The sequence below is a fragment of the Amblyomma maculatum genome, chromosome 10 (genome assembly GCF_055883805.1).
Source record: "Amblyomma maculatum isolate TAMU_Amacu chromosome 10, ASM5588380v1, whole genome shotgun sequence".
In the NCBI taxonomy this organism is placed as follows: Eukaryota; Metazoa; Arthropoda; class Arachnida; order Ixodida; family Ixodidae; genus Amblyomma; species Amblyomma maculatum.
This window is the reverse complement of record NC_139353.1, coordinates 10626683-10639014: the sequence shown is the minus strand read 5'-3', so window position 1 is coordinate 10639014 and position 12332 is coordinate 10626683. Positions and strand designations below refer to the sequence as shown.

The following is a 12332-nucleotide window of genomic DNA, read 5'->3' as shown; positions in this document are numbered from 1 at the left end:
ATTTGTAAAATTACCAATTACCACATTATGTAAATGAACTCCCAACTCACACATCTGACGGGATTCTGAAAGGCAATGAGTTCTTCTCATGTCAAAGGAGCTGCTTGGGTAGGCAGCTGGACCATACCATGGCCCTCACATCACACAGACCAGTCTATCCGGTCATACTATCTGCCACTCATCCTTGTCACTCAAATTGCCTTTTTTGGTAAATATGGCCTTTTAATGCAGTCAAATTAAATTAGGCGAGGGCTTGAACTATTGTTACATGTAAAGAATTACTGCACACACTTTTTTTTTATGCCCTTTCAGTATGCTGCTTCACCATCCCAGTAGCATAAGAGGCACAGCAATAGTGTATTAAGCGGGTATCCAAGGTTAGATCTGATCTCATTGCTACAAGCATGTCACCTCGCTACTGAACACAATTCACTTTGAAGGGCCAAGAGTTCAATATTTTAGTAAAGTGATTAGCACTGCCAAATGTTTGAGCATTACATGAGGTGACAGTATGGGTGTAAGCAAGCATTGCAATTAAGAAAGTTGCTGCTCATCTGCAAAATACTGAATTAAACCAATCTAATGCAATTCAACAAACACCGCCCACTTTGCCATTTTATCATCAGTCCCTGTCTGCAGTTCGAAACATCTTCATTGGGCTTACCTCTAAAAATTGTCTACGAAACATATCTGTGAACTTTTCTTACTTACTGGTTTTGCGGATTATTTCCAGTCTCAAAAGGAATAACAAATACATGTGGTTCTATGACACATACAGTAAATACTTACCTTTCTAGGTAGGTTACAAAAGGGAAGTAATGCAGAAGGTTGGCAGTCTAAACATAAATGAGCGTGTCAACATGGTGTTTTGGCACTGGAGTGTTTATTACTCCAATCATGTGCGTTAATAATGAATGAAAAGGCACATAAGTAGGAATACTTTATTTTGACACAGAAGCTATGGGAAGCTATGGCCAACATGTGTGTGTTGCCATTACGCTCTTAAGTGAAGTGCAGACTTGTGAGTACACTGTTGAGCCAGTAGCACAGAGAGCAGTCAACTTGGGCCAAGGAATGCCATGCTTTGAAAGGTGGGCAGCTGTTGTGATCTCTCGACTAGTATCAGTCACGTGCAGGGTCGGCTGTCATGGGGAGAAAAAAACAAAAGAATGCAAGCTCAGAACAATAACAAAACACCCGGAGAAACTCAGAGACGTACCAAATTTAAATAAAAAGATAACAGGACTGCAGACTATGCAGCAGCTCATATATTCTAATAGTGGATTTGCATATGGTCACTACACCCTCACAAAGGAAAGAAGCAAAAATGCTGAATTCATGACTCGTCAAAGGAACTAGACAAAAAGAAAAGTGTGCACCCTGTAGCATAGCTCAAGAACGAGAAAAGCCAAAACAGCGAAAAGGTTACCCTAAGTAAGGCCAGTACTAGTGCTCTCTGCATGCATGTGACAATGTATCACTGCAGTGCACATGCACAGCAGAAATGGACACCATGGGTAGTAAAGAACTGATATGAAGTTATCAATACTGGCCGCAGACATCAGAACAGACAGCTGATTTTGCTTTGGTATAACGCAAGCGTGCGGGCTTTGGTAGGTTGTGAAGCATATAAATAAACGTTGAGACATCTTGAAAACCATGTGTGCACATTTTCATTTGCTGCTGCATCCAAGAAGTTTCGCTTGCACTGTTCATTAGACGACATGCGTTGCTCTCAGACTGTAGCGTTTGTCGACTACACAGCATGATTCCAGAATCGCGACTAATTCAGCTGTGGACTTTTCATTTTCTAAACTTGCGAAATCCTTCTTATGGGCTGTGAAAAAGAATGAGGAACTGTTCCACCCAAATGTCTATAACGCACATGATGGCAGCCACAAGTCATTTTGTGCCAAACAGTAGTTTCCATACAAGTAACAAGAAGTTCTCAAACTGTGTGACAGGACCACAGCTATTTACTTGAGGGTGGCCACAGCAAACAGGCAACAACCACAAGATGGCCAAATCCCTCATCGAACTGCAGCACCACAACAGTTGCTACAATGCCAGCATCATAAAACCTCTGGCTGTCTTTGATATACAGTCCTCATCACAAATACACCAGTTCATGTTGTTAAGGAGGCTGTCCATGAGCATCTTACTTCTCATAGCAGCTAAAAAATATTGCAAACAGAGACCAACACTTGACTTTAAGTGCAGTAGCAGCACTACCAACATTCAGTGTGTTAATGGAGTATAGACACCCTGAAACAGATAAGACAAAAAATCAATAATAGATTATTTGGCTGTTGAAGATAAAAATCAGGTGATGATCTGTACAGAGCAATGTCTTGCATGTCGTTAACAAGCAAAATGCGACCAAGATTAGGTGCATATGCTCCTGTAAGATGAAGTGCTGCACTGGCCTAGCCCAAGCAGTGCGGGTACCTCCAGTCAAAACGCTTTCAAGTGCCATCATCCATGAGATGGTTGCCCAATAGCAATCGGAATTTTCATAATGCTGCGTTCCTTATCTTCAGCCAGCATTTTCACTCTTCCCAATGGATGCAACCCTCCCCAAAACTCCAAACTGAAGACATCAATTCAGTCATGCAGAACTGTCAATAATGACCTGAACCACAAACCAACTTGGAGAGGTGGAAGCAGGCTCGAGCACTTTGAAGCTATAAAACGGAAGTTTTGAAGCATTCAAATTGTTTTAGAGCACGTTTCTAAAGTCAAATGATATTGTTACGGACGACATCAAAGAAGAAAAAGCGGGCAGTGGCGCGGACAAGAGCGCTCGCGCTAGGCCCGGCAACACTTTTCATTAAACGTCATCTCACTGTCATCGACCATCTCTCTGTCCTGTGTTCTCCTGTTTTCATCGGCTTGCCGTATCGTAACATTTGGTTGGAGGTGCTGGTACTTCATCATCACCCCCCCATCCTGGTCCGGAGCATCAGCACCCTACGACTTCTTGCGCCGTCGTAGAAAGGTTAGGAGGAAACGCAAAGTAGCCAATAGCGTGCGTATGTAGCCTTCACGCCATGCCAAAACTGCCATTCGTCAAGCGTAGGTACTACCTCCATCAAAGAAAGAGAAAGCCAATATTCTTCTCGAATTAATGTATCTTGAACTGGAGGTGACGGCGGTAGAAGAAAGACAAGAAGCTCAGGTGGCGTGCCCGCCCTGTGGTGTGCGAGAGGTGCCGTTATATCATAGGTCACAACAGCACCGCCGCCAGGGCCGGCGCGTGTTCTGGCTGCAATGCTCTTCGCTGATTCTGCATGAAGAAGATGGCGCCGCTGCGGCAGCAAGACTGTATCTGTGGCTGAGGCGTCACGAGTGTTGAACACCAACCTTGAAAAAGATTGCACCTCATCAAGCGTTCGAATGTTGGCCCTTACCAGTGGTTTGTATAAGGTTTCCAGTTCCTAGCCTCCAGTGGTATACAGTCGTTCCCCCTTTAATATGGACGACCCGAATTATGGACAGTTTTTCTGGGGACGAAACTTTTTCAGTGTAGTTATTCCTCGTTAATATGGAAACTCGCTGTCTGGACAATGGACAGGGGAAGAATGTACACGGCCCACTTGGGCCCATGTATTTTTGTCTCGGTAATATGGAAAATGCTTGAAAAAAAAGCAGAGGAGTCCGAACGCAAGTTAAATAAGGGCACGCCGCCCGCGAACCTACGCAACAGCCGATACAACCGGATGCCTGAACGAGTCCTGTGGGGTTGGAAAGAATAAAAGTGAGCGTGGGGCGCAAGAGCGGAGAGGAACTTACACAGCAAACCGAGGGTTGGCGTAAGAAAGACCCTGAAAGGGGAGAACCAGGAGATTTCTGGGTGCAGCAGCAGTGCCGCCGCAGTCGGGAAAACAGCAACATGTGGTTGCAATAAATTCTGCTGGACGTGAACAGAGAGGCCGGTAAAAGCGTAAGAAAGAAATGACAGGAAGAAAGAAAAGTGCATACAGTGGTGGTGGGAACTGAAGTTTTCTTTCCCAAAGCACAGTATGTGTTCCATGAAGCCGTAAACTCTTTTCGGTGAGAGTTAAGACACACTCACAAAGTAGGGCGACAAAAGAAAGGCGATGTACGAGCATGCAACCGAGACCGGGCGTCCCGTCCTGGGCGCGGTTCCCTCTCAGGCTCCTGGTTTTCGTCCCTGTTGCTGCCGAACTGCCACATTTTGCACCTGAGGCGGGTCCGCATGTCGGCTTCGCTTTAAGTCAACGATGTGGCCTTGACAAGGTCTGAGCTCTTCGTAGTCGGCTAATCGTCGTTCTAAACTGTACTTCAGCTTGCAGTGTTTGTCTTACACGAACACATAGAAACGGCGCCAAGAAGATGGGATGCTCTATAGCCTCCGCATAGCAGCTTGCCAATTTGACTCTTGCTTCCTTACGGAAACAGTACAAGGCAAAAAAGAAAGAATCAGAAGAACGGAAAGGCAGAAAGGTTAACTAAGCAAGAAAGTGCAAAGTATCAGGAGCCTGTAACCCTCAACTGGAGTCTGGATTTTGGCATGGTGGGAATTAAACGCAAAAGAACAGAGCTGAACGTCGGCGCGAAGCAAGCAATCTGTGAACACAAGCAGCAAAAGCCATCTCAGTCAATCTAAGCCTTGAGGGACTAGTATCGACAGCTCGACTGTTTCCTCGCCTCAGAAGAATCTCAAGCAGCTACTTAGCGGCTACTTTGCTCAGTGCCGAGCCCATTTTGAAAGTGATGGTGAGTAGAAAATCGGACGCCGATTCATGCTCGAAAGTTAAACCAACACCAACACAAAGCCCACCATCACGTGTGTCATTGTACGCGAGTTGCTTCAGACTCCACTACCAGTTTTCGAAGACAACAATGATAAGGATAATGCATTCAAAATTGCCGGTGTTCTGTCAAAATTTGTGTCAAGTGCACACCGTTATCTACAAAAGAAGTCATTAATTACAATTCTTTTTTTTCTCAATAAAATTCTTTTCGTTTTATTCATGACTCGTTATTATGGATGACTCGCTTTATGGACAGTTTTGTTCGGAAACCAAAGTGTCCATATTAACGAGGCACGACTGTATAAAACTGACCATATGTAGAAGTGCCTTATTGCAGACCAGACTGTCTGTGCTCGCTGATAGCTGAAACAGCCTCACCTGGCGCTACTCTAATTTATTAGGCGAACTTCACGCTTCACCACACCAGCGTAACCCGCACATGGCATTTTACGCTTTAAAACATGCAGGAGCGGTGTTTGACTGCTGCTCTTTAGTAACCGAGGGGAGTAATTTCATATATTCGTTTGTATCGTTCAATGTGGCCGGCGCACGCCTAATTGTTTACGACTCTGATCGACTCGATTTAAAAATTGCTCATTCAAGATTTATCTTATTCCATCATCAAGGACATTTCTAAACTCTATCAAGCCTTTGCGGCTATTTCAGTTATGAGACGTTCCAATCAACAGATTGAAATGAAAACCATACCCACATTTGGTTTTGAATTTTTTCACGTGGAGAAAAAAAAAAAAGTGTACATGACGCCAAAAAAACAACAAAAGGGCTATGTCTCTGGAGCAATGGTCCCAAATCGGCTCAAAGTGTGAGGACGCCGTAGCAGAGGCTTCCAGATCACTTCGGCCACCTGGGATTCTTCAATGAAACTGCCATCGTTAAGTATATGCCTGCAATGCTTTCAGCTTCGACCAAAATGCTGTTTCCCAATTAGGATCAGACTAGGGTATCCCAGCTCAGTACTCGAGAGCTTTAATGACCAAGCCACCGCGGTGCCGTAATAAGTAAATAAATAAGCCAAGAAGACTAAACTTCTTTCTCGGAGCGTACCATGGTTATTTTATCCATTTCGCTGCAGCTACGCCGCGAATGTGTATTTTACTCTGACAAAGTGACTATAAAGGACATCGGCCCCATGTGTACAAGCCCGAATCCGGCTCAGACCCGTACGTTTAAGCCCACTCAGAGTCCAGCAAAAATGTTCATGTGTCGGCCCAGACGGGCCGTGGGTTGAGCCACACTCAGCTTTTGGGCCTGTCCATGCCCACGCAGTGTCGTGTGAAGCGCGTGCTACCTTCACTTGACGCTTCTACAGAAGGTTTGACGATCTTCTATTTTTTCGGTTCCTGGGGCTGCCTTTCAGTGGGTCGCTTTCTACTTTTCGATGTCTGAAAGGTAGGCAAGGCAGGCAGAGAATATCGTGGGGACCGCTTCCTTTGCTAGCAACGCGCAACGCTTTGCAGCACATGCCCATTTAACTCTGTCGTCCATGTTTTGGACACAAACCTGGGCTCCAAGTGCCCCTCACAAACAGTGGCTGTATAGCTCGGTCCTTTCTTAGTATGCCGGCCACCATAGCTGAAGTCGTTTGACATCTTTTCGCACCGAAGAAAGCTGACATTTTTCATTGCAGAATACGTAGCCTGTATTGCAGTGGTGAACAATGCACTTTTTTTTCCACATTACATTACATTACAACTTAGAATATACCGTGATCGAAGAAAGGCGTGGAGTGGGGGCGTCAGCGAGAAAAACAAAATGTGCACCGATGCAAGTTGAGAACTGACTGGCAATCCTTGCGGCACCCAGCGAACCCGCGGCCACCAACAGTCAACGCAGTCTCTCGGCAGCCTAAGGAAATCAGAGCATCGGTATTGCCACTTACTGTTCGGTGCGGAGCGACCCGTTCACACACTTCTAACACCATGATGCGGAGGTTGTGGGTCTGGGCCGACCAGTGGCATATGGTCGCTTTTTGCTAAACAATTACCTTTCAGACAAACTAATTATGAATTATCCATTGATCCCCACGCCATTATGGGCATAGAGCAGGGGGTCTCAAACTCATATTGCTACGTGGGCTGCATTGAGAAAGCTTTTTCTCTCATGACCCAGGAGCCAGAAAGTCATAAAACAACAGGAAACAAAGTACAGTAAATAACAATAAAATGAACAAAAATAAGCAAAATTTCGTTTTGTCAGACCAAGCGCTCCTATTATTGCAAAAGAAAAGCAATGTCTGCTGTTTCCACTTCAATGCCGGACAAAAGCAGCTTCAGGATCGCTCAGAGAGAGGTACTGAAATGGTACACCTGTTAATAAATATCACACTTATAATCTTCAACAAGAAAATCAAAAAAAAAAAAAAAAAAAGAACACTTAGAAATAAAAGAGAAGGCAGGATGTCTGGCTCCTTGCTTTTGAAGGCATAGTGATGTCAAATGAAAGTTCACGCAGATTAAGTGGTCAACGCCTTTTCAAAAATGAATGCGTACTAACTGGTACAAAATCTGAGTTTATTTTAGTTGGAAATTAGGGCTGGTGGCAATGCTTTCAAAACGTCAGCTGAAAATTTTGAGCTGGCGGACTGCAGCACGCAGCTCCACGGGCTGTGCGCCAAGGCCCCTGGCATAAAAGGATAATCTCTGATGAGCGGAAAGAAAGTGTTCGACATTGGGCTGCATTCCCCATTCTCAGCAAGGGAAACTAGAATGCTTCTTTGCTCGTCAAGTGAAGAGGATATACATTAGGCAGGCATTGCCTCTGCTACGAAATGGACACCACCGTAGGCAGTGTACACCTGGACAATGTTTTAACAGTACCACGTGACCGTCGACTGCCCGGCGCTGCTGCGCCGGAAGATGCAGGAGATGACAAAGCAATAGAGTGCGAGGGCGTGCTCACAATTCTTGCTGCTGCAGTGAACCTCGTTTGCTACGCTGCTTTGATCAATGTGAAGCAACCCTGCTACAATTGGCTGGCAGGCATGCCGGTGCCCGGAGAAGCTGTCATTGTTTGTTTTTAGCCGCAATAGTATCTGCATATCATGCGAATATCTCCAAAGTACACACATTTCCGATAAAAAATCCAACATGCCCCATAACTCTTGCCATCGATACTTTTGAAAAATTGTTGTATCGGTACTCTCATTGCATAAAAAAAAAAAAAAAAAAAAAAAAATCCTTGAGACACCCAGGGACAAGTGTAATATTTGGAACGTTACAAGTTTGCACAGATTGAAGCCACAAGCACATAGCAGAGCGCTCCCAGAACTCCGATATGAAACTTGATTCAAGGGGTTGCTGCCAATGGAGCAGAACAGCCAAGCAGACAACACTCGCTGAAGCAGCATGATTACATCTCCCTGCTTGTTCCCTCTCCTGATTTCCACTTTGCTTCTGCTCGGACAGTCGACGCTCAAGCGATACTGTTAAAGAATTGGCAGGGTGTATATTCTGTGCTGCTTGTCTTGCAAGCCATTGATGCCAATCTTGCAGACCTCATTTTATCTTTCACAGTGGTTTGCAAAGCTATAAAGTTATTGCAGCAACTTTGTTACACGCACAAAAAAGCGACACAACCAATCTGTGCAGGAATATCATTCGTTAAAGAAGGCAGCTTTGCCAGTTTTTCACAGCAAATTGAGAAGACAATAAAGCGTGGTTTGATCTTCCATCTCGTGCAAACATTTGTTTGTTTTTGGAGCTAGTCTGGTTTTCTTAGTCTGAATCAACTGTTACATTGCACACTGTTTGCAATGCATTGATTGCATCTGAGAAAAAAAGGCTGCAAACTACAAGCTGGACACTGCAGCTGCAGGAATGCTTGCTTGCTTGATTCATTCATGCACTCTATGCAAACTGGTGACCTGTGCCATGTTCCCCATGTAAAAGTTAAAACAAATGACCAGTCCCGGTGGCACAACAATTGTTTTGAAATTAAGTACAGGGCTCACCTTGAGGCGTTGGAGCATAGGCTGCCTCCGCCTTTCATAGTCCCATTTGTTCAGCCTCAGCAACCAGCAAGCCCATGCTAGACTCCAAAACACATATCAGGATGGTCCCTGCGTACCAAATATTAGACGTCAGCTTATAAGCGATGTTTACACACACAAAAGAAATTAAGACAAGTACATGTTGATGCATTTTAAACACAAGGCGAAATCGCTTACCTCACCGCAATTAGAAAGTGGCCCTGCATACACATGACAGTGCGCAGTCATAAAATGAGGTATTAAATCATTATTCTACACCGCGTCACAGCAATGAGGGTCACACAAAGGGTCACGTCGCACAAATGGTTAGTACGTCGTGGTGCACCGAAACAAAAGCTTCCCACACAGGCCTGAGTGATCCTCGCCTTTCTTGCTTCTACGCGTTGTTTTGTCATGTCCTAGTATCTCCTTAAGTCCCTCCATCAGCTCAAAGACGTTACAATCATTAATTATTCGTCCAGACCGCTGAGGAAAGCTTACCCAAGTTTCCCGCCGTTTTCAGGCGCACGCAAGACTGGTAGTCAGGCGTGTTTTACATGACTGAGACTTTCGTGCGGTTGGCCTAATAAGCGGTATTTAACCGCATGTTCCTTGGTGTCGAACTACGTTGAGCTTTCGATTGAAACTTTCTATAATACACCTTCGGGCCGTTCGGGCCCACTGCCGGCCAAGCAGGCTCAATGGTCGTCAACAGAACATTCGGGCGCACGGAAGTTGAAAACTAAATGTAGAACTCCAGACAGCGGGCAATGACTCAATACATGCATACTGAAGTATCTAAAGAATAGAAAAAATTGCTTACGTACCGTACAACACGAGAGCACCCAGCTCTCACGGCTCCCACCATGAAGGACGACGACCAGCCATTTTGCTACTAAAAGCAACACAAAACCGACAAAACAATAGCCGGATGTGACGTTATTCTTAAACCGGATAAGACGTCATGGGTTGCAGCAAGCATTTTGCTCCTGCAACCCGGTTGCAGGAAGCATTTCGCTGCTGCAACCGGGTCGCAGCAGACGGCGCCGTCGCTAGTGTCGACTGTTGACGTCGTCGGCATCGTCGGTGTAAATGTCTCGTTTTCTCAAACATTGCAAAGTTTTCGATGGTTCGAAGGGCCGTTTCTTTCTCGTTTTGTTAACAGAGGCATCCGATGCAAGACTTTCCAAACTTAGCTTGTCGATAACAGATGGTAATAGCGTATGGAAAGCGGCTACGAACTTCGAAGAGTCGTGTGGATCGCTCAACTGTCGTCGCGAAGATAACGTTAAGCATTTGATGTAAGTGTAAAATGTTTGGACATAGTGAGTGCCTTCCCTTTTTTTTGCAATGTATGCGCTGTGTAGTCAAAAGCAGCCTTTTTGCAGAAAGCGCATCAACAACTGTCGACTGGAATTCGTTGATGATACCGAAGAGCTGACTGTCACGCTGGTTCCTCCTGGAAAAACTTACGAGTTGAAGTTCAAGAAGTCTGCCGACGTGAGTGCCGCGTTGCAACGATTTGACCTGCTAGTCGCTGTCGCTGAGGCCGGTGATCTTAAGACGCTCGTGGACGCTGTGGACGAGGACACTTTGGCTCTCTCCCCAGCTAAGAGGAGATCTCACAAGAAGGAAGCTGTCCCCGTGGAGAAAGAAGGCATGAGTCTTCTGAACCCCAGAAGCAGAAAGATTACAATGAGAAAAGGCGTCGATTTCGACTGAGCTTCCTTCAGGCACAACGATTTTATGGAGGTGATTTTTCCCCACTGCTGTAATACTAAAAAAAAAAAAAAAAAAAAAAAAAAAAAAAAAAAAAAAAAAAAAACACCCGCGTGTGAAATACTTGGGACTGCATTTTTGTGACATAAAGGCGGTAATGCACAGTTTTTTGTGTTTTTTGGTTTACCGTAATATTGCCAGTTGCATGGCGATAATTGAAAGTACTTGCATTGGATTCAATTACCCGAAGGTATTTTGCGTGCATCAAAGCCTTAATTATTGCCTGTGCCATAATGGGGTAGTGATAATTGAAGTACAAGGCTTATGTCATCTTTCTGGTTGACATCAACACACAAAATACTTTTGTGGTCACAAGGATTGCAGAATGAACTCGGGAGAAGAGCAGTGGCTTGGCTAGACAACAATAACAATTGGTTCACAGGAAGGGAAAGGGGCAGTATCTGTCACATTTGCTCTGTGGACACCTGAACCACGCCATAAGGAAAGAGAGTAGAGGGCTACGGAGTAATTTCGACCACCTGGTCTTTAACGTGCGCTGACATCGCACAGCACATGTATGCCACTTCGTTTCGCCTCGATCGAAATGCAGTCGCCGCGGTCGGGATCGAGCCCGGGAACTCCGGCACAGTAGTAGGGCGTCTTACCACTGCACCACCCTGGCGGTGCGCTTGGCTAGATACAATCAAGGCAGAAAGCTGGGCTAGTTGGTTTGTCATGGTTAATTGACAAGACTAGCGCATGGAATGAGGACATAGACGTAGAAAAAGACAGGACGAGCGCTTGTCCTTTCTTTTTCTATATTTACATCCTCGTTCCATGCATTAATCTTTTCAATTTATCTTGGCTTGATGGTATTTTGGCTGAAACTTTTGAGACTAGTGGCATCTGGTATAGAGACTGGAGAGAATGTCAAATTAGGATGTTTCGTCTAGTTTGTGACAATATAACTAAACCCGCTTTCAAATACCACTTTTAAACCCACTTTGGATTCTTTTTTTGTCTGCATTGGCAGACCGAGGATGGTTCGCAAACAGCATGCCTGTGATGTAATGCTGGCAGGGCAGTGCTTCTAACTGGAATAATATTGTCTTCATACACTGAGAGCACAAGAAAGATAATCTGACACTGTTTTATTCTCATGTTGAGATTACAAAGATGAGTGCAAAACATATATTTAAGCAAAGAGTAACTTTACAATATGCCAACATGAAAGCAGAGTTGGAAATAGTGATATCATACAAGCTTGACAGGCAGCATAGGAGAGCCGTATAGTTTCTATACCATACCAGTTGAACTGGTCACGTATCACTTTTGAATATTGACATTTTCTCTAAATGTTTTCTTTGTTTAAAATTTTTATGGCATAAAAGTTCAACAAAATACATTGGACAGGCCATGCCACTACAGTGACTGGGCATGTCACCAATCTAGGTACGCTACAAGTTTTACTCTTGCAGAAGGTAATTTCCAGACAATAATTGGGCAGCTTTCAATTTTTATTTGTGTCCTTAATTATGTAACTGTGTCAAAGCAAGAACAGCTAATTTCTTGCTGGTCCATTCATGAAGACAGCTCTGATGCTGATCTCGAGCTCTCTTTGGCAGACATTGACAGTTATAGCATATTGTATATATTGTAATATATTTTTGTTTGTTATATGGTGTAATCGTGCTCCCGTACTGTAAGCCCTGAATTCCTTGCATATAGATGTATGCTAAGGACCTTGAGGAGTGCTGATTGGAAGACAGAAAACCTGTATTCTTAGTTTGCAAAGTGAATTTAAGTGACACGCAGCTTTAGTGAAAAAAATGCTAACCTGCAGATTA

The 12332-nt window shown here is 44.5% G+C and overlaps 1 protein-coding gene and 1 long non-coding RNA gene across 2 annotated transcripts; one reads left to right on the top strand and one right to left on the bottom strand.

Annotated features, from left to right (window-relative positions):
- Nucleotides 1-927: 927 nt before the first annotated feature.
- Nucleotides 928-9739, bottom strand: LOC146175571 (uncharacterized). Its single transcript, XR_014701427.1, has 3 exons — nt 9594-9739; nt 8749-8856; nt 928-1142 (listed from the first exon to the last, which is right to left on the bottom strand). It is a non-coding gene; the product is annotated as an uncharacterized LOC146175571 (long non-coding RNA).
- Nucleotides 9740-9817: 78 nt separating this feature from the next.
- Nucleotides 9818-11783, top strand: LOC146175570 (uncharacterized). The gene is made up of 2 exons (XM_084581964.1): nt 9818-10067; nt 10155-11783. Exons 1-2 carry the CDS (start codon nt 9859-9861, stop codon nt 10486-10488), a joined length of 543 nt encoding a protein of 180 aa, XP_084438090.1. The 5' UTR covers nt 9818-9858; the 3' UTR covers nt 10489-11783.
- The last annotated feature ends 549 nt before the right edge of the window (nt 11784-12332 follow it).

Excerpts from the sequence above, each read along its gene's own strand:
- LOC146175570 (XM_084581964.1), top strand. The coding sequence starts at position 9,859 with ATGTCTCGTTTTCTCAAACATTGCAAAGTTTTCGATGGTTCGAAGGGC. Across the intron at positions 10,068-10,154 it reads GATAACGTTAAGCATTTGAT|AAAGCGCATCAACAACTGTC; the intron begins GTAAGTGTAAAA and ends GCCTTTTTGCAG.